Source organism: Tiliqua scincoides, chromosome 5 (assembly GCF_035046505.1).
Source record: "Tiliqua scincoides isolate rTilSci1 chromosome 5, rTilSci1.hap2, whole genome shotgun sequence".
Taxonomy (NCBI): domain Eukaryota; kingdom Metazoa; phylum Chordata; class Lepidosauria; order Squamata; family Scincidae; genus Tiliqua; species Tiliqua scincoides.
The window spans coordinates 71,250,711-71,272,722 of record NC_089825.1 but is presented as its reverse complement, the minus strand read 5'-3'; the positions used below and the strand labels follow the sequence as shown (position 1 = coordinate 71,272,722).

Genomic DNA, 22,012 nt, shown 5'->3' with positions numbered 1-22,012 from the left:
GATAACTGTGCTGCATTCCAGAGTTGTCATATGCCTTAATCTCATTCTCTCTGAGGTCAATAAGGTTGGTTTATTCCTAAAAGATAATCCACAGAATTTTCATTGCAGGGTTTTCATCAACCTTGGCCTGGGACATCCTGGATGGTTACTGTTTATTTTCCTGATCTGGCCCTCCTCAAAATGGAGGCTTCCAGCTAAGTGGAAGAGAATGTAAAGTGCAGCCTGATAGGAAAATCAGCAAATAGTGCCATTTGATCAGCAAATAGTGCCATTGCTTGAATCTTGGTCTGTTGCTGGTGCAGTTGCTGGACATAAATGGAAACCTTTTTATTGTTATTTTTAGCAGATCTTGAGCTTTGATGATATGTGATAGTAGCCAAGGTTTGTTTTCTGACAATTAAAACTACATGTTTATTTAAGGGCCAAGTGTTTGTCTATGAAACTGTGGTATCTGACTTTGGAGTCAGATTGAGTAGTCTACGCATGGTGGCTCATCCATTTAGTTTTGTTCACCCCTTCCAACCTTGTAGCTGCACTTTGCAAAGGTTTGAACCAACTCATCTGTGCTGCCTGTCAGCTGCTGGGGCTGCAACTTGACCTCACCATGTTGCTGGGGCCTTGAGTGTGGGGTGAAGTTTACATTTGTAAGGAAATTCATGAAGGTGAGATGGAAAGGCCAGATGAGAGCATTTGGGTAAAAATGAAAGGAGAAGATGGTGAGATAACTGTGAGGGTCTTTTACAGGCCACCTCACCAGAAGGTTTGATGTGGAAAGAATAGTTGAGGAGTGAAATTAATTTTGTCCACTAAATTATCACATATGATAACTTAGAACTACAGAGGATGTAGTTTTTTAGTGCCTGCAAAATGAATGTTATAAATTATTCATCATGTATTAATTTAATTGGGGTGATTCTGTAAATATGAACACCTTAACATTTATCTCTCTGTACAAAATTTGTTCAAAGCTGCTGAACATCTTTTTTAAAAGTTACTGCCTGATCTGGAAAGTGTAAAAGTATTAGTGACCTGAATCAGAACTGAACTGAACTAAATTTTAAATAGTCAAGGCTCTCTCCTGCTCATGATCTTCTTCTTGGTCACCCTATTGTGGGATGGAATGTTGTGAATTGGTTTTGAGGGTATTAATGTATGTCATATTGCAGTTTTTCTAGACTGACTTTTTTAAGTAGAATAATCTTTTAGAATCATTTAACTAATGCTAGTTTTTGGAACAACTCCCCCCTCCCCCCCAGCAAGTACATTTTGTGTGTTGCTTCACTTGATGGACATTTTAGATTCTTAGGGCACAATCCTAACCAGGTCTCCTCAGAAGTAAGTCCTATTTTGTTTAATGAGGCTTACTCAGGAAAGTGTGGTTAGGATTGCAAACTAAGGGCCCAATCCTATCCAATTTTTCAGGGCCAGTGCAGTTGTGCCAATGAAGTGTGTCCTCCTGTGGTAGGGAGGCAGTCACAGATGCCTTCTCAGGGTATGGGAACATTTGTTCCCTTACCTTGGGGCTGCATTGCGGCTGTACCGGTGCTGGAAAGTTGGATAGGACTGGGCCCTTAATCATTTGCTGCTAAAATAAGAAGCTGAAAAGGAGGAAGATGACAACACCAGTGTTTCCCAGCCTTCCTTTTATGGAATGGTGTTGAACATGTGTGTGATGCTTTGTTCTGTGAATTGTGGAGAGGACAAAAATAGTGTGTAACTGAGCACTAGAGAAACAGATCAGGCCTTCAGGGTGGGATTGGTTTCCCCTTCACTAACGTTTGTGGGTTGGGTAATTTCCAGTGGTACTGGCAGCTTGTTAGCTATCAATCATCCTCTTGTACTTTATATGGCTTCCCTCTTAGGACATGTCCCAGAACAATTTTCAGAACATTCGGAAAGATATGGAGTGTTTTTTTCTTTTAAAAAGTTCCAAATAAATAGAATACAATTCAGTTAGCTGTATTGGGCCTCCTGTCCAGAACTGGATACCTCTATTTATACACATAGAAAACTAAAGTCATGGTTGTGATACACATGAATTTAGTAGGCCCTCCAGCATTTTATGTTTTTCAGCTGGATGTCAAATCAGAATTCTACATATTGACCAACTCTGAATATTATTTTTTTAAATTTGTTCCAACTCAAGAAAATTGTCATAAACAAGAACAGGCATGAAAAATAAAAGCAAAAGTAGAAAAATAACAAGCAGCAAATACCTGTAAAGAAACAGATGAAACAGTGGGCCACCTAATTAATTGCTGTAAAAAGATCGCACCGACAGACTACAAACAAAGGCATGACAAGGTAGCAACAATGATACACTGGAACATCTATAAAAAATGCAAGCTACCTGCAGCCAGAAACTGGTGGGACCACAAAATTGGTTGAAAACTATGAAACGTTGAAAGCTAAGCCAAAATATTATGGGTTTTCTGACTACAGACAGACAAACATCTATCACACAATACACTAGATATCACTGTAGTGGAGAAGAAAGAAAAACAAATCAAAATAATTGATATAGCAATACCAGGGGATAGCAGAGTGGAAGAAAAAGTGCTGGAAAAAATAACAAAATACAAAGATTTACAAATAGAAATGGAAAGGCTGTGGCAGAAGAAGACCAAAGTGATCGCAGTGGTGATTGGCAACCCTTGGTACTATTCCAAAACACCTTGAAGAGCACCTGAACAGTATTGGGGCCACATAAATTACCATCATTCAATTGCAAAAAGCAGCATTAGTGGGAACAGCTTCCATTTTGCGACGATATTTATAGGATAAAAACCAGACATCCCAGGTCCTTGGGAACGACTTGATGTCTGGATAAAACAAACCAGTCAATAACACCTACTTGACTGTGCAAAAATCTTACAATAATAATAAACTGCCCAAAAGCCTCACCGAATGAATCTGTTCATGCCAGAGGAGGGCTGGGCAGACAAGGGAACTTGCCATGTCACAGCAATCCCCTCAAGATCCCTCCTGTCTCCCAACCTTGGGGCACAAGAAGTCATAGATGTGGCAGGCAGATTTGGAAAATGGGGCAGATTTGTTCTCATTAGCTCTAGAGCAAGGGTCTCCAAACCCCGGCCCGGGGGCCAGATGTGGCCTGCAGCAAGTCTCTATCCAGCCCGTGGCCAGCCTCTTGTCCCCTGAAAGTCTCTGGCTCACTTTGCCAAACATGACTGGAACTATGCTCTGGTTGCATGTGGAGGGTGTTCAAGGGGTCCATTCATTGAGCCCATTCATTCATTTATTCACTCATCTAAGTTCTATCTCTAATTTATTTAAATTTATTTAAATAAATTTTATATTTAAATTTTTTTTTTCCGGTCCTCAACATGGTGCCAGATATTTGATGCGGCCCTCTGGCCAAAAAGTTTGGAGACCCCCTGCTCTAGAGCAGGGGTGTCCAAACTTTTTGGCAGGAGGGCCACATCATCTCTCTGACAATGTGTGGGGGGGCCAGGAAAAAAAAGAATTAATTTACATTTCAAATTTGAATAAATTTACATAAGTTTATATAAATGAATATAGATATTAGAGATGGAACTTGTATGAATGAATGAAGGTCTTGCAATAGCTCAAGGCCTATAAAAGGCCTTGTGCAAAGCAAGGCCAGCCTTTCCTTTGCTGCTGCTGCTGCATCACAAATGTGAAACAGCAAGCAGTGGAGGGAGACCCCATCCCACACATCACAGGAGAGGTTAATCAATCACCCTCATGCCAAGAACACTCTCATTGGGCAAGTATGGGCTCCAGCAAATCTCTGGAGGGCCAGTCTCTCATTGGAGATTGGGGGCTCCCCGTGGGCCAGATTGGGAGTCCCCAAGGGCCGCAAGTGGCCCCCGGGCCTGGGTTCGGGCACAGTCGGGGACATGATTGAGACATACAAAATTATGCAGGGGATAGACAGAGTGGATAGGGAGATGCTCTTTACACTCTCACATAATACCAGAACCAGGGGACATCCACTAAAATTGAGTGTTGGGCGGGTTAGGACAGACAAAAGAAAATATTTCTTTACTCAGCGTGTGGTCGGTCTGTGGAACTCCTTGCCACAGGATGTGGTGATGGCGTCTAGCCTGGACGCCTTTAAAAGGGGATTGGACAAGTTTCTGGAGGAAAAATCCATTATGGGGTACAAGCCATGATGTGTATGCGCAACCTCCTGATTTTAGAAATGGGTTATGTCAGAATGCCAGATGCAAGGGAGGGCACCAGGATGAGGTCTCTTGTTATCTGGTGTGCTCCCTGGGGCATTTGGTGGGCCGCTGTGAGATACAGGAAGCTGGACTAGATGGGCCTATGGCCTGATCCAGTGGGGCTGTTCTTATGTTCTTAAACTTTTTGGCCAGAGGGCTGGATCAAATATCTGGTGTGGTGTGGAGGGCCGGGGAAAAAATTTAAATATAAAATTTAAATAAATAAATTAGAGATGGAACTTAGATGAGTGAATAAATGAATGAATGGGCTCATTCATTCAACCTCTCTGGCCCTCAGAACACCCTCCAGACACAATCAGAGCATAATTCTGGTCATGTTCAGTTGAGCGGGCCAGAGGCTTTCAGGGTACAAGAGGTTGGCCGCGGGCCAGAAACAGGCTTGCTGCGGGCCGCATCTGGCCCCTGGACTGGGGTTTGGAGACCCCTGCTCTAGAGGATAGGACTGGGACAAGTGGGTTTAAATTACAGCAAAGAAGACTGATTAACCATTGGGAAGAACATAAGAACCATTCAGTAGTGGAACAGTTTGCTTTGGAAGATGGTAGACATTTAAACATTGGAGATCTTTAAGCAGAGGCTGGGCAGCTATCTTTTGGGGATGTTGTAGTACTGGACTGTCTGCATTGGCAAGTGGTTGGACTCAATTATCTTTTAGGTTCCTTCCAAGTATGTGATTCTAAGTTTGATTCATGTCCAGGATTTTTAAAAATTAAGTTTTTAGTATACAGGTTCAGCCTTGTTATACACGGATTTTTTATACACGAATTTGACTCAGCACGAATGGCCACTGCAAATGAGAAGGAATGTGCTCATCCCTGGAGAAGGGGAAAAAATGCATCCCTTTAAAATCACAGTTTAAAAAACTGCTCTTTACTGTTGCAGAGAGGCAGTCATACAAGTGATTACAGGTATAACCTAAATATCCACAGATTTTTCTATTTCAAATCTGATGAGAAGGGCCCTTTAAATTAAAGGAAAGCAGTCGCTTAATAATGCCAGAGAGGGCAGCTGGCTGACAATCCATCAATCATTCTCTCTGCAGACTTCACTCCTCCCTTCCCCCTGAGCACATGAAAGAAGGCTAAATGGCAGCAATTATCACCTTCTCCATTCTTTCCCCCTTGCTGGGGCTCCTGGTGAAGGGACAGATTGCTGCCTCTCCTAAGTGCCTGGAGAGAGACTGATTGCCTCTGTGTGCATTACAAAGGTCGCCAAGGCTGTTTTTAAATCACCAGAATAAAGAGACTTGTTTTTTTTAATTGATTTGCTATAGTGCGTTTTTTGCCATCCGTGTGAGTTCTTGGAATGGAACCCTCACGAATAATGAGACTCAACCTGTATCTTCAGAAAGATTGCGTATAAAGCAATTCTCTTGTATTCATATTGTTATAAACGGGTATATTTGCCTAATCTTCTTCTTTAGTGTTTGTCCCGTGTGGTGGCGGTGTCCACTATTTTGGATCAGAGTCACAATTTCTCTCGATTGTAGGCTTGGTCTGGGTGTAGGCGAGTGATTTTCATGTTGCCGTACAGCGTGTCTAGTAAGTGCTGCTTCGGCCAGCCCTTTGGTCGTTTGCCATTGACCTCCAGCTGAAGGCCCTTCTGTGCCAGCATATCGCTGTTGGCGCTCAGAATGTGGCTGTCTCATTGAAGCCAAGTTTGTCTCAACTTGTTGGCGATTGGAGTGACGCCGGACCACTGCCGGATGTCGTCATTGCAGATGTGGTCAAAATGAGTGATACCACTGATCCAACGCAGCATCTTTGTCTCCATGACACCAAGGCGACGTTTGACTTCCCTTGTCTCCAGCCAGCATTCAGCTCCATAGAGTGTGACTGGTTGGATGACCATTCGGTAGATCTTCGACTTGAGATGGTCGCTGATCTTCTTGTCCCCACGCTGATCATCGTGTGCCACTTTGTCCAGGCTGCGTTTACTTGCACAGTTGTCTCGTAACTCAAGCTGCCGTCAGCCACGATCATCGAGCTGAGGTATTGGAATGTCTCAGCATGTGACAGGTTGATGCCATTTATGCAGATTTTCCTGAGCTCATTGGGGTCTGTCATGTACTCTGTCTTCTTGACATTGAGGTGGACGCCAAACAATGCAAGACAGTCGCTCCAAGCTTGTACTTGCTGCTAAGGTCCACCTGGTTGTTGAATGCAAGACATCTGCATAGAAAAGTGTTCACAGCGCTGGCTTTTGCAGATCACAGGTGATAACATCCATCACCGTGATGAACAGCAGTGGAGAAAGTGCCGAGCCTTGGTGGACACTGACAGTAACACGGAAGTCTTTTGACGTTCCAGCAACAGCCTGCACACGACTCTTTGGGTCCTTGTACAAAAGCTTCACCCATCGAACCAAGTTCTTCTGGCACTCCTTGGCTGCGCAGTACGTACCAGATGACATTGTGTGACACACGATCAAACGCCTTTTCAAGGTTAATAATGGCAACATGCAGTAGCTTTTGCTTTTCTCAGTGCTTCTCAAGCAGGAGAAGGGTGGTGTGCACTGCATCAGTCTTTCCACAGCCACTGACAAAGCCTGCTTGGTTTGTCATGAGCTGGACGATATCACAGATGCGGCGGTTGACAACCCTCTTGAAGATTTTCATTGTGTGAGAGAGGAGGAGAATCGGCTGGTAGTTTGCACAGTCAACAGGGCTGCCTTTCTTCTTCCAGGTCAGGACAGTCGTACTACATTGCCAGTCGGCAGACGTCTTTTGCTCAGTGACGATCTGGTTGAAGAAGCATGTGAGCCAATCAACCAGGTTCTAGCAGCATGATTTCCAGAGAGCGGCAACGTCATCAGGACCCGTTGCCTTGCCAGGCTTCATTTGTTTCAATACCTCTGTGACTTCTTCAGGCCCGATTGGCTGCATAGGCCCATGAGTGGCAGCCATTTGCGGGATCGGCGGGTGTGGGAAATCCTCTGTGGAGAATCGCTCAAAGTGTGTACGCCAGCATTCAGTTGCCTGCCTCTGATCGCTGATCAGCTGTCCTCCCTTGTTGTTTGTGTAAAACAAAGGACTTTGAGGGAAAAGCCTAATTCAAATTCTAATATGTCTGGGTAAAAATGATTACAAAATGATTGCACAGTTTGAATCTGTATACTGTGACCACCAGATTGAAGAGCAATATAAACATGAAGGACACTGAGATGTTGTATGTTATAATACACTGTGGAATTTTGTGGTGATGAAGCATCAAGGCTCTCAGCTAGATAATATTAGCAAGACTGACTACTGATAATGTCACAGAGTGACAGGAGCCCTGCTCAGTTATTTTGCCGGTGTGTCCATATGATAGGGAAAGAGAGCAAGACTATAGCAGCAACACATGCTGAAGTGCTCTTGAAACCCTGCCCCCTGCTGTCTGTGTTGAGAGTGTTTCTTGTAGTGACAAATGGGAGGAGTGAAACTGCAGGAGCACATCCATGCAGGGACAGGTTTTGCTGATGTGATCTTGCTTCCTCTCATCCTGTGAATGCTGTCCACACCAACATAAGTAACTGAACAAGATTTGGGTAGTAGAGGAGAGTTAGAGCAGGGAGCCCAGAGCTGAGATTGTTTAAGGAAGGCAGCAGGGTATGGAATGACAAACAGAATCTTGAAGAACAGTACAAAGAGGCCTAAGGGGGGGGGGGAGGCAAAGGAATATTTATTCTTACCATTTTGAAAAATCATGCTTTAAGAAGCCATGGCTAGCATATGTGTCTGTTGCACTTCACAACTACCCTGTAAAGCAGGTTGGACCAAGAGCACCAAGTTATTTTTATAGCTAAGCTGGAATTTGGGTCCAGGTCTCCCTTACTACATTTTGTAATCTGTCTCTTGCACCACACAGGCTCTTGGTTCAGATTAAGGAAAGGGCGTTTTTAAGCCATTGGTTCCCAACATTGCATATACACAACAGGGATCAAATATGTACACCTATGGGCTGAGCAGAAATTGGTTAAGAAAGATGGCTACACAAAACAAATAAGGTAGCAGGAAGGGCAGAGAAGAGATTTACATAATTAAGTGGATATGTGACTGAATATATGATTTACCTAAGTTGATAGGACAGCGTTTTCTATTAGTGTTTTGGTTTTTTTTTAATCTAGTGGCATTTATAATACTGTGTAACATGATAACACTGCTTCTGTTTCAAGCTCTGTGAAGCACAAGGTTTATTTTTGCTCTGTTAGCAGCTGCTGGTAGGACTAAAACTGAGAGAGTGATTTCCCACAGGGAAAATACTACACTTGCCTGTAGATTCCATGTTGTAAGTTTCCTGAAGACCTCCCTCACAGCCTAGCCTAACTTGTGCTGGAACAAGCAGGCTGACTGGCCTGCACTGTATCCAGTGCAGGTTAGGAAATGGCTGGTCAACTTGGGTAAGGGAATATTTGTCCCCTTACCCTGGTGTGGATCTGGCCTCTGGGAGCCAGCATGGGCCTCAGCACCAGCGCAGCTGACTCTCAAGTTGCATAAAGTGCTTTACAGCATTCACAACACTTGGGAGCAGGTGCAAGAGACCTGTGCTGGCTCAGCAGCAAGTTTGGATTGCTCTGTCAGCATAGCAAGTGAATTTGTGGATACCTGGTTTTGAAAGGTTAGGATCTCTTCACCATGGATAGCAGGCTGCCCCCTCTCTGTTCCCCACTTCTTTCCTCTTGAGAATAAGTGTAACAGTCGGTGCAAGGCCCAGCAACCATCTTGTCCAGCCATCTTCTGTGTGTCTTCCAGCCTTGGGAACTGTCTACTTTCTCACTGAGAATTCCCATGAGAAGTTGGGCCTCAGCTGCTGCATCTGCCTGATCATATGAGGGTGGCTTTCTACATTAAGTTTCCAAAGCAGGCTTTCCACTTTAAGTGTGGTATGCAGTGGCATAGCTAAAGGGGTGCAGGGGGTAGCAGTTGTACTGGGCAACAAGCTTTAGGGGGGCAACAAGCTGAGCTTGACACTAGTGGCCAAAATTATGAAAATCTTGGTATGTACAAATACCATCATGTTATATATCATTGGAAAGGTAATTTAATGCAGAATGCAATGAAACAAACCACATTAGAATATCTCTATTATATCAAAAGTTATGGCCAATTAACCAGAAAATGAAAACACAGTTCCCTTAAGGATCAAAAAGTGGATTTCTTTAACTCAAAACTGATCTAAGAGACTGATTGTTCTGACAGCCAATGAGATGTTATTATGATACAGCATGGAACCAATAAGGTGTTAATAATAAACTCAAATAAACTACAGGTTGATCCTCATTATTCATACTTTCCAAGCACTCACATGGATGGCAAAAAACACACTATGGCAAATCAATTTAAAAAACAAAGTTTCTTTGCTCCGGTGTTTTAAAAACAGCCTTGCTGACCTTTGTGATGGAAGATAAGAGTCATTAAGAAGACAATCCATCAATCAGTCCTCCTACAAGCTTAGAAAGCTTCATTCAGCCCCTCCCTTCACCAATGCAAAGTGATCACCTGCTCAGGGGGAAGGGAGGGGTCGCCTGGAGATTGATGGATTGTCAGCCAGCTGCCCCCCCCCCTCATTAAGGTGGCTATTGTTAAAGGACTGTTCAGTTTTTTAAACTGATTTTAAAGGGATGCATTTTCCCCCTTCTCCAGGGATCAGCACATTCCTTCTCATTTGCAGTGGCCATTCGTGTTGAGTCAAATCCATGTATAAATAGGCTGGACCTGTACAGTCTGGTTTATTATTCTACAGGTAGATGTGCTTTCAGCCGCAACAGAATCTTGCAACAAACTCCATCCACCTGCCTTATACAAAATTTACTTGCATGTAAGAGCAATGAACTATTTCTAAAATGCATTGATGGAATGTAAATCCATTTTATTTTATTTTTCTGAGCCTTCTTTTGGAGACAAATGACAAAGGAAAAAAATTGAGATTCTGTGGAATAAAATAGAGGTAGATCTTATTCCCTGTCCCAGTCAATTTGGCTCATTCAAAACAGAACTACATAAGTACATTTGTTATATTTGGAACAAATGTGAGATGCAGTCACCTTGAAGCAATGACTTCCAGAGAAGGGAGGATACTGCCTTCATGACATGCTTGTATACAAAATGACAACCCAGTTACTGAAATGTGCAAATGCTTAGTTTGAAACCTTGTTTTAAAATGTTGTACTCAAAATTTTTATTTTTTTCACAGTGCTGTTACTACTTTCAGTGTGTACTGAGTCTCCAATCCTATGCACACTTTCCTTGGTTATATTCATCCTTCCTGGCTCCACTCCAAGCTCTGCATAAAACAAGACAGAAAGGAACATAAACACTTGCCTCTAACTTCTGTCTGCAAGGGGTATGGGCTGTAGCAACCCTTAGGGATTGGAGAGCAGCTTCCTTAGGAAGAAGAGGTGGACACCACTATGGTTACAGGGCATAATTTTGTTTTTCAGTATGTCAGAATGTGGTGAGCACCAGGAGTGCAGAGGGCAAGATTTTCTGAGTTCAAAGGGTGCTTCAGGACATATTTAAGATGAAATTGCAGAGTGGGGAGGCACTGTGTACTTTAAGAGCACTAGTTGTAGTTTTTATATTTCACAATAACCAGAGATATGTGAGATTCACAGCCCAATCCTATGCATGAGTTCAGTGGGGCCTACTCCCAGGTAAGTGTGCATTGGATTGCAGCCCTAGTGAGCTAGCTGTTTCAAACACTCATCCAACCTATCCAGTTTCTAAATTTTAGTGGAATATTCTGCCATATATAGAATTCCATGTCTGCTCTACTAAAACAAGCATACTGAAATTATTTCGCATCAACAGACCAAGGATGGACTAAGAGAGGTAACTGACAGTTGGCTGGTTGTCAAGTTCTATTTCTGTTTGCTTTCTAGAGCATAATTGTACATTGTCAGATATCTGAAGGGAGCAAGCATCACACACTGGATAATGGCCAATCAGTTGAATGAGTGATCCACTGTAGCACTTTCCAATAAGGATAATAATACACTGTCTGCACTTTGTGTGAACAAATGAGAAAAATATTGATTGATGGAAAAAACAAACTCTTTTGCATAAGTGTCTGTGTGCAAATCCTGGGAACTAGCATGGCTCACTTCACAGTCAGCTCTTATTATCATGTTTCAGATTTTTGGAAACCCAGACAGTCTGAACAAAAGAAATTACTTCATTCCAGCAATAAATTACAGAGAAAGAATGAAAGAGAACTTTTATGAGCTCGTGATATATTTTACTGTCAATGGTGTATATATGATTTTATGAACTATATCAGTGATTCTCAAACTGGTGGGTCACGACCCACCAGCTTGTGTAAAGCTTCCCCCGTTCTTTAAGGAACGGGGGAAGTAGTGACATGATCCCCAGGATCAAGTCGCTAACAGAGCTTGTGTACCTGTGAGCTTGTGAACAGGGAGATTCAGCAAGATCAAGGGAGTTTGGTAAGGGAGTGGGGGAGGGAGATTCAGACTTTGCTCCTAGTATGTCTGTAGTTCCAAACCACATGGACACAAAGAGAAGTGTTGTGATGCCCTGCAAGGTTTTTTTTTCTTTCCTCCTACTGGAGGAGTATATAAACTATACTTGCTGAATAAGAAGGTGAAAGAGTATGAGACATACCCTTTCTATGCTACAACTCACTAGGGAGGACAAAGAGTTCCTGAACAAGACAAAAGAAGCTCTGGAGGAAGGGGGACAGAAGGAGCTGGTGTTGGCTGAGGAAGAGGAAATCCCTCTAGAAGGTGTAAATCACTGGACTTATAACATCTTTATTTAGGATGGGCCTCTTCAAATGCTTCCTAGTTACAGCTGTATTCTACAGGTTCCAGTCTGGAGCATTTATTTGGATGATTTTTATACTACTTTTCCAGTGCTCAAAGTGGTTCACAACAACAACAAAAATACAGACGTGTGTCACTTAACAATGGAGATACGTTCTCTGATCCCTGTTGTTATGCGAACTATCTAGTGCCTTTTTTTGGTGTAAACAGACACTTCCTGCCAGACGTTCATGGTGCTACTGGCTACTGGACACAAAGAGCCTCTTCTTTGCATTGAAAACCTCTTCTTTGTGTGTAAACAGACACTCTGCTACAGACTATGGGAGACCTGATTGCCTCATTTACTGTGCTTTGATCACCACTGCATATGTGGTCTGTCATTAGGCAGAAGGTTGTTAAGCCTGTACAATAATAAAACATTAAAAGCAGTTAAAAGCAATTAACAAAAACATCCAAAAACAATTACAATGATACAGGGACCATTAAGAATATAAAAGCACCATAGCAGCAATAAGGGCCTGTAGATATTAATTAAAACAGGGTCCCAAGAATTCACACAAGAAAGTGAATTCTTCTTAATTCACTTGCCTGTGAATTAAGCTTTGGCCTTACATATCCAACCTCCTCAGCCTTCACTTTGAAGGCCTCTGATAAGGTTTACCATGCTTCTGCCAAAAACATTCTTTCCCCATCCTTGTGAGGTGTATTCCTTCTCCTGCCAGCAGCCCTTCATCCTGAAAGCATGATCAGTGGTTTCATAAACCAAATCTCTCCTGACAACATCAATGCAGCCAGTCGTTCACCTGGAATAGTCTTCTCTCCCTCTGAAGTCCTTTGCCTGTTACTGGGAGAATAGATGAGAATACCTCCTGGGTCCCCAGTCTTTCTCCCTCCTACCCAGAGCCTCTTAGTCTGAAATGACCCAGTCATAGCTGTGCCCAACAGTGTAATTTGCTCCTACATGAATGAGCAGGAAGGGATAGCAATCATTGGGTTGACCAGCTTCAGCAGTCTCTCTGTCCCATCCTGGATCTTCACACCAGAGAAACATCACACTTCATGAGCAGGTGGATCAGGCCAGCACACAACAGCCACCATCTTTTTCCTCTGTCCCTTGTCAAGTTAAGATTCCTTCTTGCTATCTGGTTCTATCATAGCACAGAACTGGGATACTTAAGGACTGCTTTCTCCTACATAATCCTGCCTGCCCCTTAGATCAGGGGTGGGCAAACATTTTGGCAGTAGGGCCACATCATCTCTCTGACACTGTGTCAGGGGCCAGGGAAAAAAATAATTAATTTACATTTCAAATTTGCATAAATTCGCATAAATGAATACATTAGAGACGGAATTTATATGAATGAATGAATGAATTTTACTGAGCTTATTTATAATACACATGAGAACTATAATACAAGCATGTAGAACCACATGATAACTGTGAACTGTTTGCCAGGCAGTTGGGGAGAGGAGTTCAAATAATGTTCAGGGTAAAGCAGAAAACACGCGGTGACATGAATTGATGCACTTGGGACAATTATGGATGTGCTTTTGCCAGAACTGCAGACTAAGCCAGAAAAGTGAGGGGGATGTACAAATAACTCCTGATCACACACTTACAGTCTGAGCACACACCTCCAACACAAAGCACAGTTGTGGGCGGGCCAGCACGGACTCCAACAGTCTCTGACAGGTCAGAGGCTCATTGGAGTCTGGGGGCTCTCTGTAGGCCAAATTGGGGGTCCCTAAGGGCTGCAAATGGCCCCCAGGCCAGGGCTTGTCTACCCCTTCCTTAGATCATAGGTAGGGTTCTGCTTAGGATACTGCTGCCATCTGAGGTTAAAGGGATGGCAGCACAGTTTACAGCCTTCTCTACTGAGTGACAGTGTCTATGGAATGAACTTCGAAATCATCTGAGGACAGCCTTCCCTTTATATGGTTCCCAGCAGGAGTTAAAGCCACATCTATTTTGCTTTACCTTTGTGAAGAGATGGTCCCGTTTGCCCTTTTTCAGTTATTGTTTACTGAATTTGTGTTATTTGGCGCTGCTTTGTGGTTTTTATCTTGCTGCCTTTAGGAGTTTTATGACCCAATCCTAATGGTCCTTTGCGCTGGTGAAAAACATGCTGGGCCTGATCTGCCATCCTGGGTCAATGCGGACTTGAACCAGCAGTTGACCCATAGCGGCACCTGGGGCTTACCCTGGGACAAGGGGATAAATGTCCCCTTACCATTAGGAGACCTGCAGAAGCCAAAATTCCCCTGCAGGATGCAGCAGAAACCACACTGGTGCTGCTGCATCACACAGATTTAGTTCGTCTTGGGCTGTTTATCTGGTGTTAGTTGGTTTTATATTCCTTGCTTATTTGTAGTGCATGTTATATATACGTATTTTTAGCTACTGTAGATACTCGCCTATAATGCAAGATAATTCCTGTGAATAAATCAAGTGTAAATCATCTCCTCGCCTTATCCATGCGTCACTCAGGTGTCAGGGCTGTTCAGGAACATCCTGGCAGCCAGGAGAAACCCAGAGGAGAGCAATAGGACAATGCTGAGATATTTACAGGCCAGTTAGTCTCCAGGGCAAGCTGCAAGCTGCATTCAAAATTAACTTTTTCACTCCTCTTGAGAGAAAAGTAAGCCAGGGCTCAACACTTCCATTGAAATCAAGCCAGCCTCATTCTCTTTGGCAGGATCACACCAGACCCTTGTTCCATTTTGCAAATGTTTGGCAGAGTTTGGTTTTTAAAACACCAGAATGCAATCCTCATTTCCATATGAAACAAAGTTTGAGGCTACAATTCAGGGCACCATTAAGTAAGAATAGCACCCATGGAAAGCAAGGGACCTATTAAATTGGGTTGCAACTATGTGTAGCTGTACTTACTCACACTCAGTCCTTGTTGCTTGTCTCTTCACTGTGAATTGAATTGCACACTCCCAGTTATGTATTATAAATTGTATCTTCTACATAGCGGCAGTCTGAAATGGTTTTACTTTTTCATGGATGGCGGCGTTAATCTAAAAATAAGGACTGAAAGCAGTGTTATAGAAGTGTTATGCAGTTTTTATTCAAAATCAATATTTTAATCAATTTTAAAACATTTTTATCCAGTGTAATCACTGTCATATGGATGATATATATGTGTATATACAGTGCTTTTTTTGTAAAAAGGTGCAGGAACTCACAACTTGCTAATCTTTATTTATTTATTTATTTATTTATTTATTTATTTATTTATTTATTTATAAACCATTTTTTATTGGAGAAATAACTCTGAAAATACATACACACAATACTGCACACAGAAGTGGGGGACAGCTAAGTAATCCCAAAGCAACCTCAGAAAATCCTCTGTGGGTTCCAGGAGGCCCTAGAAGGTCACTCCCAGTGTATCATAAAAACTGGAAGTGATGTTTAAAAGGCCTCCAAAGGACTTTAAACATCGCTTCTAGTTTTTACAATAAACTGGAAGTGACCTTCTAAGGCCTTCTGAGGCCCGTGGAGGCTGCTTTGAGCGTAGGATACAGTGGTGGGATACACACACACAAACACACACATAGTGGCACACAAACACACACAAGCCACTATGTGTGTGTTTTGTTTGTTTGTTTGTTTGTTTGTTTGTTTATATCCTGTCTTTCTCCCAAGCCAAAGGGAACTCAAGATGGCTAACAATATAAAAACATAAAACCAATGCAATTCAATATACATTAAAACAATTAAAACAGTAAAATCCAGGATCACAGCTATTAAAATATGTATCATTAAAAAAACCCCATCCCCCAGTATCAATTTAATGCCTTCCTGAATAAGAAAGTCTTAAGTCCCCATCAAAAGGTCTCCAAAGAGGGAGCTGTTCTTAATTCCAGGGGAAGGGAATTCCATAAATAAGGTGCCACCACCAAGAAGGCCCTATTCCTAGCCGCCACTGCCTTCACCTCTACTTGTGGTGACACAGTCAGAAGGGTCCCCTCAGATGATCTGAAAGGACAGGTAGGATTATATGCATGAAGGCAGTCCCTTAAATACCCTGGTCCCGAACCATATAGGGCTTTAAAAATCAAAACTAGCACTTTGAATTCAACCCGGAAATGAACCAGTAGCCAGTGTAGCCACCAAAGCAGCAACCTGACTTGAGTCAAACTGACGAGCCCCAGCAACCACACATGCAACTGCGTTCTGCGCTAGCTGCAGTTTCTGAATCATCTTCAGAGGCAGCCCCATGTAGAGTGTGCTATAGTAATCTAATCTAGATGTCACTAGGGCATGGGTCACTATGGCCAGGTCTGAGTGACCCAGCTATGGTTGCAGCTAGCAAATCGGTTGAAGCTGAGCAAAGGCTCCCCTAGCCATAGCCACCATCTGGGAATCCAGGAGCAACTGCAGACCCAGGAGAACCTCCAAGCCGAAGAGCTGCTCCTTCAGAGGGAGTGCAACCTTGTTCAGAGCAGGCCAATAGTCCCATATCTGACCAGAAGAACCTCTGGACCAGAAAAACCTCTTTTATCAGGATTTAATTTCACCTTGTTCACCCACATTCTGTTCCCAATTGCCTCCAGACAATGATCTAGGACTTCAACTGCCCCTTCTGATTCAGGAGGAAAGGAGAGAATGACCTGGGTGTTAGCAAAACACTAATGGGACCCTACTTCAAACCTCTGAATGACCTCTTGCAGTGGCTTCATGTAGACATTAATCCATTTTTGCCCAGCCCACAGGTGAACATATTTGGTCCCTATTGTTTATATGCAGTGTTGGACAGAAATGGCTTAAACAGCATGAGAGATAGAATGGAACCTTGTGGCTCCCTACACTGAAGAGGCAAGGATGTCGAACAAGCATCCCCCAGCACCATCTTCTGGGATCTGTCAGCCAAGAAGGAGCAGAACAACCGCAAAATGGCTCCTCCAATCCCCAACTCAGCCAACCAACCCAGAAGGACACCATGGTTGATGGTGTCAAAGGCCTCTGAAAGCTCTAGCAGAAATTATCAGACGCATGCCCCCTTCCCATTCCTTAGCACAGGTCATCTACCTAGGCCAGGGGTGCTCAATAGGTGGATCACGATCTACCGGTAGATCGCGAGGCAAAATGAGTAGATTGCGGAGTGCTGACCCCCCCTTCAGGTGCCTCTGGGAGGAAACGCCGGGAGCAAGGGCCATTGTACTCAATGGGGCTTACTCCCAGGTAAGTGTGGCTAGGATTGCAGCCTCACAGCCTAATCCTAGGCATGTCTACTCAGGAGTAAGTCCTGTTATACTCAGTGGGGCTCAAGGTACACCAACATACATTGTACACATAAATGTTATATGTTATGATGGTGCAAACATTGTAAAAAAAGCTCTGGTAGATCTCCGGTCCTTGCTGGGTTTCAAAGTAGCTCTCGAGCCAAAAAAGTGTGAGCACCCCTGACCTAGGCAATCTCCGTCCCAAACCCTGGCCTGAAGCCAGATTGGATAGTATTCATGACTTGTGTGAGAAGGAAGGGAATTTTACTTCTAACAGGCCAGATGGTGGTATCTTTCCAAAGAATAATTTTGTTCTTATTTGGCATATGAAGACAACAAAGCAGACTTTTAAAAATAAAATTCAGCAAAAGTAAAACTGTTATTCTTTCAGCTTTCTTGACAAGACTTTAGTTGATCCAGCCAAGAATCATTGTGTACTTGTACATGCCAGTGAATTAATTCTTGAGCTAGGATAATTAAAGCATGCATTTGAGTCCCAGTTTCCAAGATAAATTCCTTTTTGCAGTGTTTTGTATAGGGAGTTTGTCTACTCCACCAGGAAGGAGTAGTTGTGAGAACTGCAAGAGAGATATCTGGCCTGAGCCAAGAACAGAAAATTGCTCTGAATGTTTACAAATAACTTTTGAGGTGTCTCTTTCACATTGACTGAACCTATTGGGAATGCAACAAGCATCCAGTGTGTTTTGATTTTTCTACAGAAAGACAACCCTAAACTATTTACTGCCAAAATGTTCTCTCCATGTAGAACATATGGGGCTCTGTCCAGTACGCCAGTGACTAAGAGAGCAGCCAACTAGAAGGCAACTTTGGCTCACATTGTTTCATGCAGCCCTTTGTCTTTTGCCTTGTTTGAATTTAGGTGATCATGTCATTACTGAGAATAATATTTCTGTAAAATTTATCTTCTTTGTGATATAACTTTCTAATGCATAATTTGCTGTGCCTTGGGAAGAACATGCAAAGAGAAGGATATATTTAATAGCTAATAAATTGAATTATGGACAGTCTAGAAATTTAGCACACCTTTCTTGCAGGTAGGGTTGGATTAACTTATTAGTTGACACAATCAACAAAGGATTTAACTAAAACATTCTTCCTAAATTTGTCATGGGGTTTTTGGCAAGCAAAAATTCTAGGACCCAAGGCTCTTAGACAGGCCGCCCACAACTAAGGATGCAGTTAGATTCCCTAGCTCCTCCTTCTCCTACCTTCTAACTTTTCTCCAACATTAGCAGACATTTTTCCATTAAAAATGAAACTTGGTATGGTCTTACTTCTAGAGGTGACTGTACTTTGTTGAAAGGAATGTCAGTTGGATGGGATCTTCCACAATACAGTGAACTCTTGATTTAATGGACTAATAGAGGAAAGATGTCACCGTTAATTCAGAAAGGCCATTAAATCTAAGTGCTTTTAAATTAATCGACATAAGCATGCACAAAATATACACGACTAGTTTCTAATGAAGCAGAAAACACCTATTGTTTCCAAAGTTTTTTAAAATCTGATTTCAGGCAGGGCTATGGGACAGAGGCAGCCTTGGTAACTTTAATTGAAGACCTGCACCAGGGTCTAGGCAGGGGAAGTGTGTTCCTGTTCGTCCTGCTGCATCGCTCAGATATCATTGACCATTGTGTCCTTTTGGACCAACTGACTGGGTTGGGGCTTGGAGGTACTGTTTTGCAGTGGTTCCTCTCCTTCCTGGCAGATCATACCTAAATGGTGAGTTTGGGGGACACCTGTTTGGCCCTCTGGCTCTTGACTTGTGGGGTGCCTCAGGGATCTGTCTTGTTCCCCATGTTGTTTAACACCTACATGAAACCGCTGGGGAAGGTTATCTGGAGATTAACAATACGCAGATGACACCCAATTCTATCTCTCTTTTCCACCAGTTTCCAAGGGGGGCATCAAAGTTCTAGGGTGCTGTTGGGGTCTGGTTGAGGGCTGATAAACTGAAATTTAATCCAGATAAGACAGAGGTCCTACTGATCTAGAAGGCTGCTATGCATGTGCTAGATCCACACCTTACTCTGGATGTGGTAGCATTCTCTCTGAAAGAGCAAGTTGCAGCCTGGGAGTTCTGGGTCCTCAGGTGTCCTTGGATGCTGAGGCGGTATCTGTGGCGGGGGGGGGGGGGCTTTGACTGGTGTGGTGGCTGAGGCCATACCTGAATCAGTCAGATCCAGGGTGTGGTCCAAGCCCTAGTGACATCTTGTTTAGATGATTGTCTGGTTCAGAAGCTGCAGTTGGTGCAGAATGCAGCAGCTCAGTTGGTCTTTGGGGCTCAACATGCAGAATCTGTCATGCTGCTGCACCAAAGGCTACACTGGTTGCCAATTCCATTCCAAGCCCAATTCAAGGTGTTGGTGATGACCTTTAAACCTCTATACAGCATAGGACTGGGATACTTTAAGGTCCAGCTCCCCCTCCCCCCATATAATCCTGCACATCCACTAAGATCAGCAGGTAGCAAACCCTGGCCCATGGGCTGGATCTCAACCCTGCAAAAAGCCTTCCCTGTTGTGAGCAACGTTTACAGTTCTATGCTGTTCCATCTTATCTTCCGAACTTCCGAAAGTCACACCAGGTAGCTACCTTCAGCTGCCTGTCATTCCAGCAGGATCTGCATCCCAATTTTGGGGGCAGAAGCAAGTGTCATAGCTAGCTAGTGGGGGGGGGGGCAGAATACCCTAGGTACCAGCCTTGGGAGGGTGATACCACAAGTGACCAAAATCACTAACATCGTGATCGTTAGGCATACCATCATGTTATATACCATTTAATGTGGAATTGACAGCAGAACGCAATGAAAAAACCAGAATGAAATATCTTTTCTTTATCAAAAGTTATGGTCAAAAACAGTGGTGGACCTCCCATTCACTCTATGGAGCAAATGCACAGAAAGCTCTTATCTACGGAGGTTCCATTTAGGAAACCCCCCCCCCCATGATTCTGAAACCATGGATACAGATGAACGCCCGTCCCTGTAGTCTTAGGGGGCCATCCCCCACTCCAGAGGCCAGAAGTGATGTTTTTAATGCCTTAATGCCTTATAAGGCATTTTAATTTTAATGCCTTATAAGTCTTCCCCAGGCCACCCAATGCCTTATAAGGCATTAAAAACATCACTTCCAGTTTCTCTGTGAAACTGGAAGTTGCATTTTTTTTAATCCTGAGGAAGTTTTTCCCTGGCCTCTGCTGAGCTCAGACAAAGCTCTGAGCTCAGCAGAGGCCAGGGACAAACTTCCCTGGCCTCTGCTGAACTCAGAAGCCCCTCCCACCCTCCAGATGGGGTGCATGTTGGGCTGTTCGTGCTGGGGGGGGCAGACCCAATCCACAGATACGTGAATCTATGGATACGATATCCACTGATATGGGGGCCCTCCTATAAGTAGTATGTTTTTATTTAAACAAATACTCATGTGTTGTGATTATCCGATCTGCATTGCAATATAAAAGGATGTTTCAATGTGAATTCTTTATCCTTGTCTATGTTGTAGCATAAACAAAGATGTTCAAATGCGGTTTCTTATCTCTGATCCTCTTTTATTTATCTTGGAGGGAGTGTAAGAGCATAAGGCCTGAAATGCAGAAAATTAACAGAGTGCTGCAGTCCACCCCTCTCTCATCTTCCAGACCCTCTTTGACCTCACAGGCTACAGCTTATGACATAAAACCAGAATGACTAATGGAAAAGGGAAGGGACAGAAAAGAAACTTTGTACCCCCTGATAAAATTCCTCTCAGAGGCCCTATTCAGCAGCCTGTGCAGTTGCAGGGGAGCAGTGGTGGAAGAGAAGGATGCATTTCTCTCCTGCTTCTGGTCTTTCAGGTGCAGCTGTGGAAACAGGAAGCTGGTCTGGATGGACTTTTGGCCTGATCCTGCAGGGCTTTTCTTATGGCGCTGATAATGTTGTTGATTGGACTGTGTTTTCACATATCTGAACAGAATGATACTTAGTGAATAATTTGAAGATTTTGCCACTGCAGAAAATGACTGGTTCTTTCTCATTTTATTTCATGTTAGCTCTCTGGAGCCCCCTGGAGCCTGATAGTATAATCAATTTATCATGAAACAAACTAGATGATGATAGTGATTTGGTTCTTTATTTCAGAAAAACTCTACAATTCCAGTGGACGAGAGCTGAGGCGAGCTCTCTTCTCCTTGAAACAAATATTTCAAGTAAGTGGTTATTTTTCTGAAGTTGCTCTTTACTGTGCAATTATTGTTTCTGGTTTGACTAAAAGAGTTTTTTATCTCATTCTTAAGTATTCTAAGCAAAATACTGTCCATTTATTTATTTTCCTAAATAAGTAAATTTCTTTCATAATCTCCACCATGAATTTAACCAACGCTTCTCAAACCAAGTGAGAAGAATGCTCAAGGACAGAACGTAATCATTTAAGTTGAGAAAACAGTGCTCCTTGCTTTCTGATTGTAAAGGAAAATAACTTTATAATGTTCTTTAATAAGAAGTGCTGAAAGGTGTGAAAATATAATGTCTCTGTCATCAATTCATGGGAACAGCTGTAGCCAAAAGAAACACCAGCAGGAGGGAGGACTAAAAAGAGTGCCCTTTAAGAAGGGTGGGGAAGGGCCCACCTGTATGTTGTGAGCCGATTTTTGCTGGGTTTCGAGGCTGTGGCAGCTGGCCTTTGGCCAACCATGCACAAGGCCTTCTGGAGCATCAAGTGCTGCGCAAAAAAGACTGCTGAGCCGGATCAAGGCCATGACAACTGGACTTTGGCTGACTGCAGACAAGG

General features: G+C 43.2%; 1 protein-coding gene across 4 annotated transcripts in view; it reads left to right on the top strand.

Moving 5' to 3' along the window:
• The window catches only part of FHOD3 (formin homology 2 domain containing 3), a 309,925-nt gene that overhangs the window by 115,469 nt on the left and 172,444 nt on the right, over window positions 1-22,012 (top strand). For all 4 annotated transcript variants that reach the window (XM_066626842.1, XM_066626844.1, XM_066626843.1 and 1 more), the window contains exon 4: window positions 21,364-21,431. In XM_066626842.1, coding sequence (XP_066482939.1) covers window positions 21,364-21,431 — 68 coding nt within the window. The remainder of the gene's footprint in view (window positions 1-21,363; window positions 21,432-22,012) is intronic.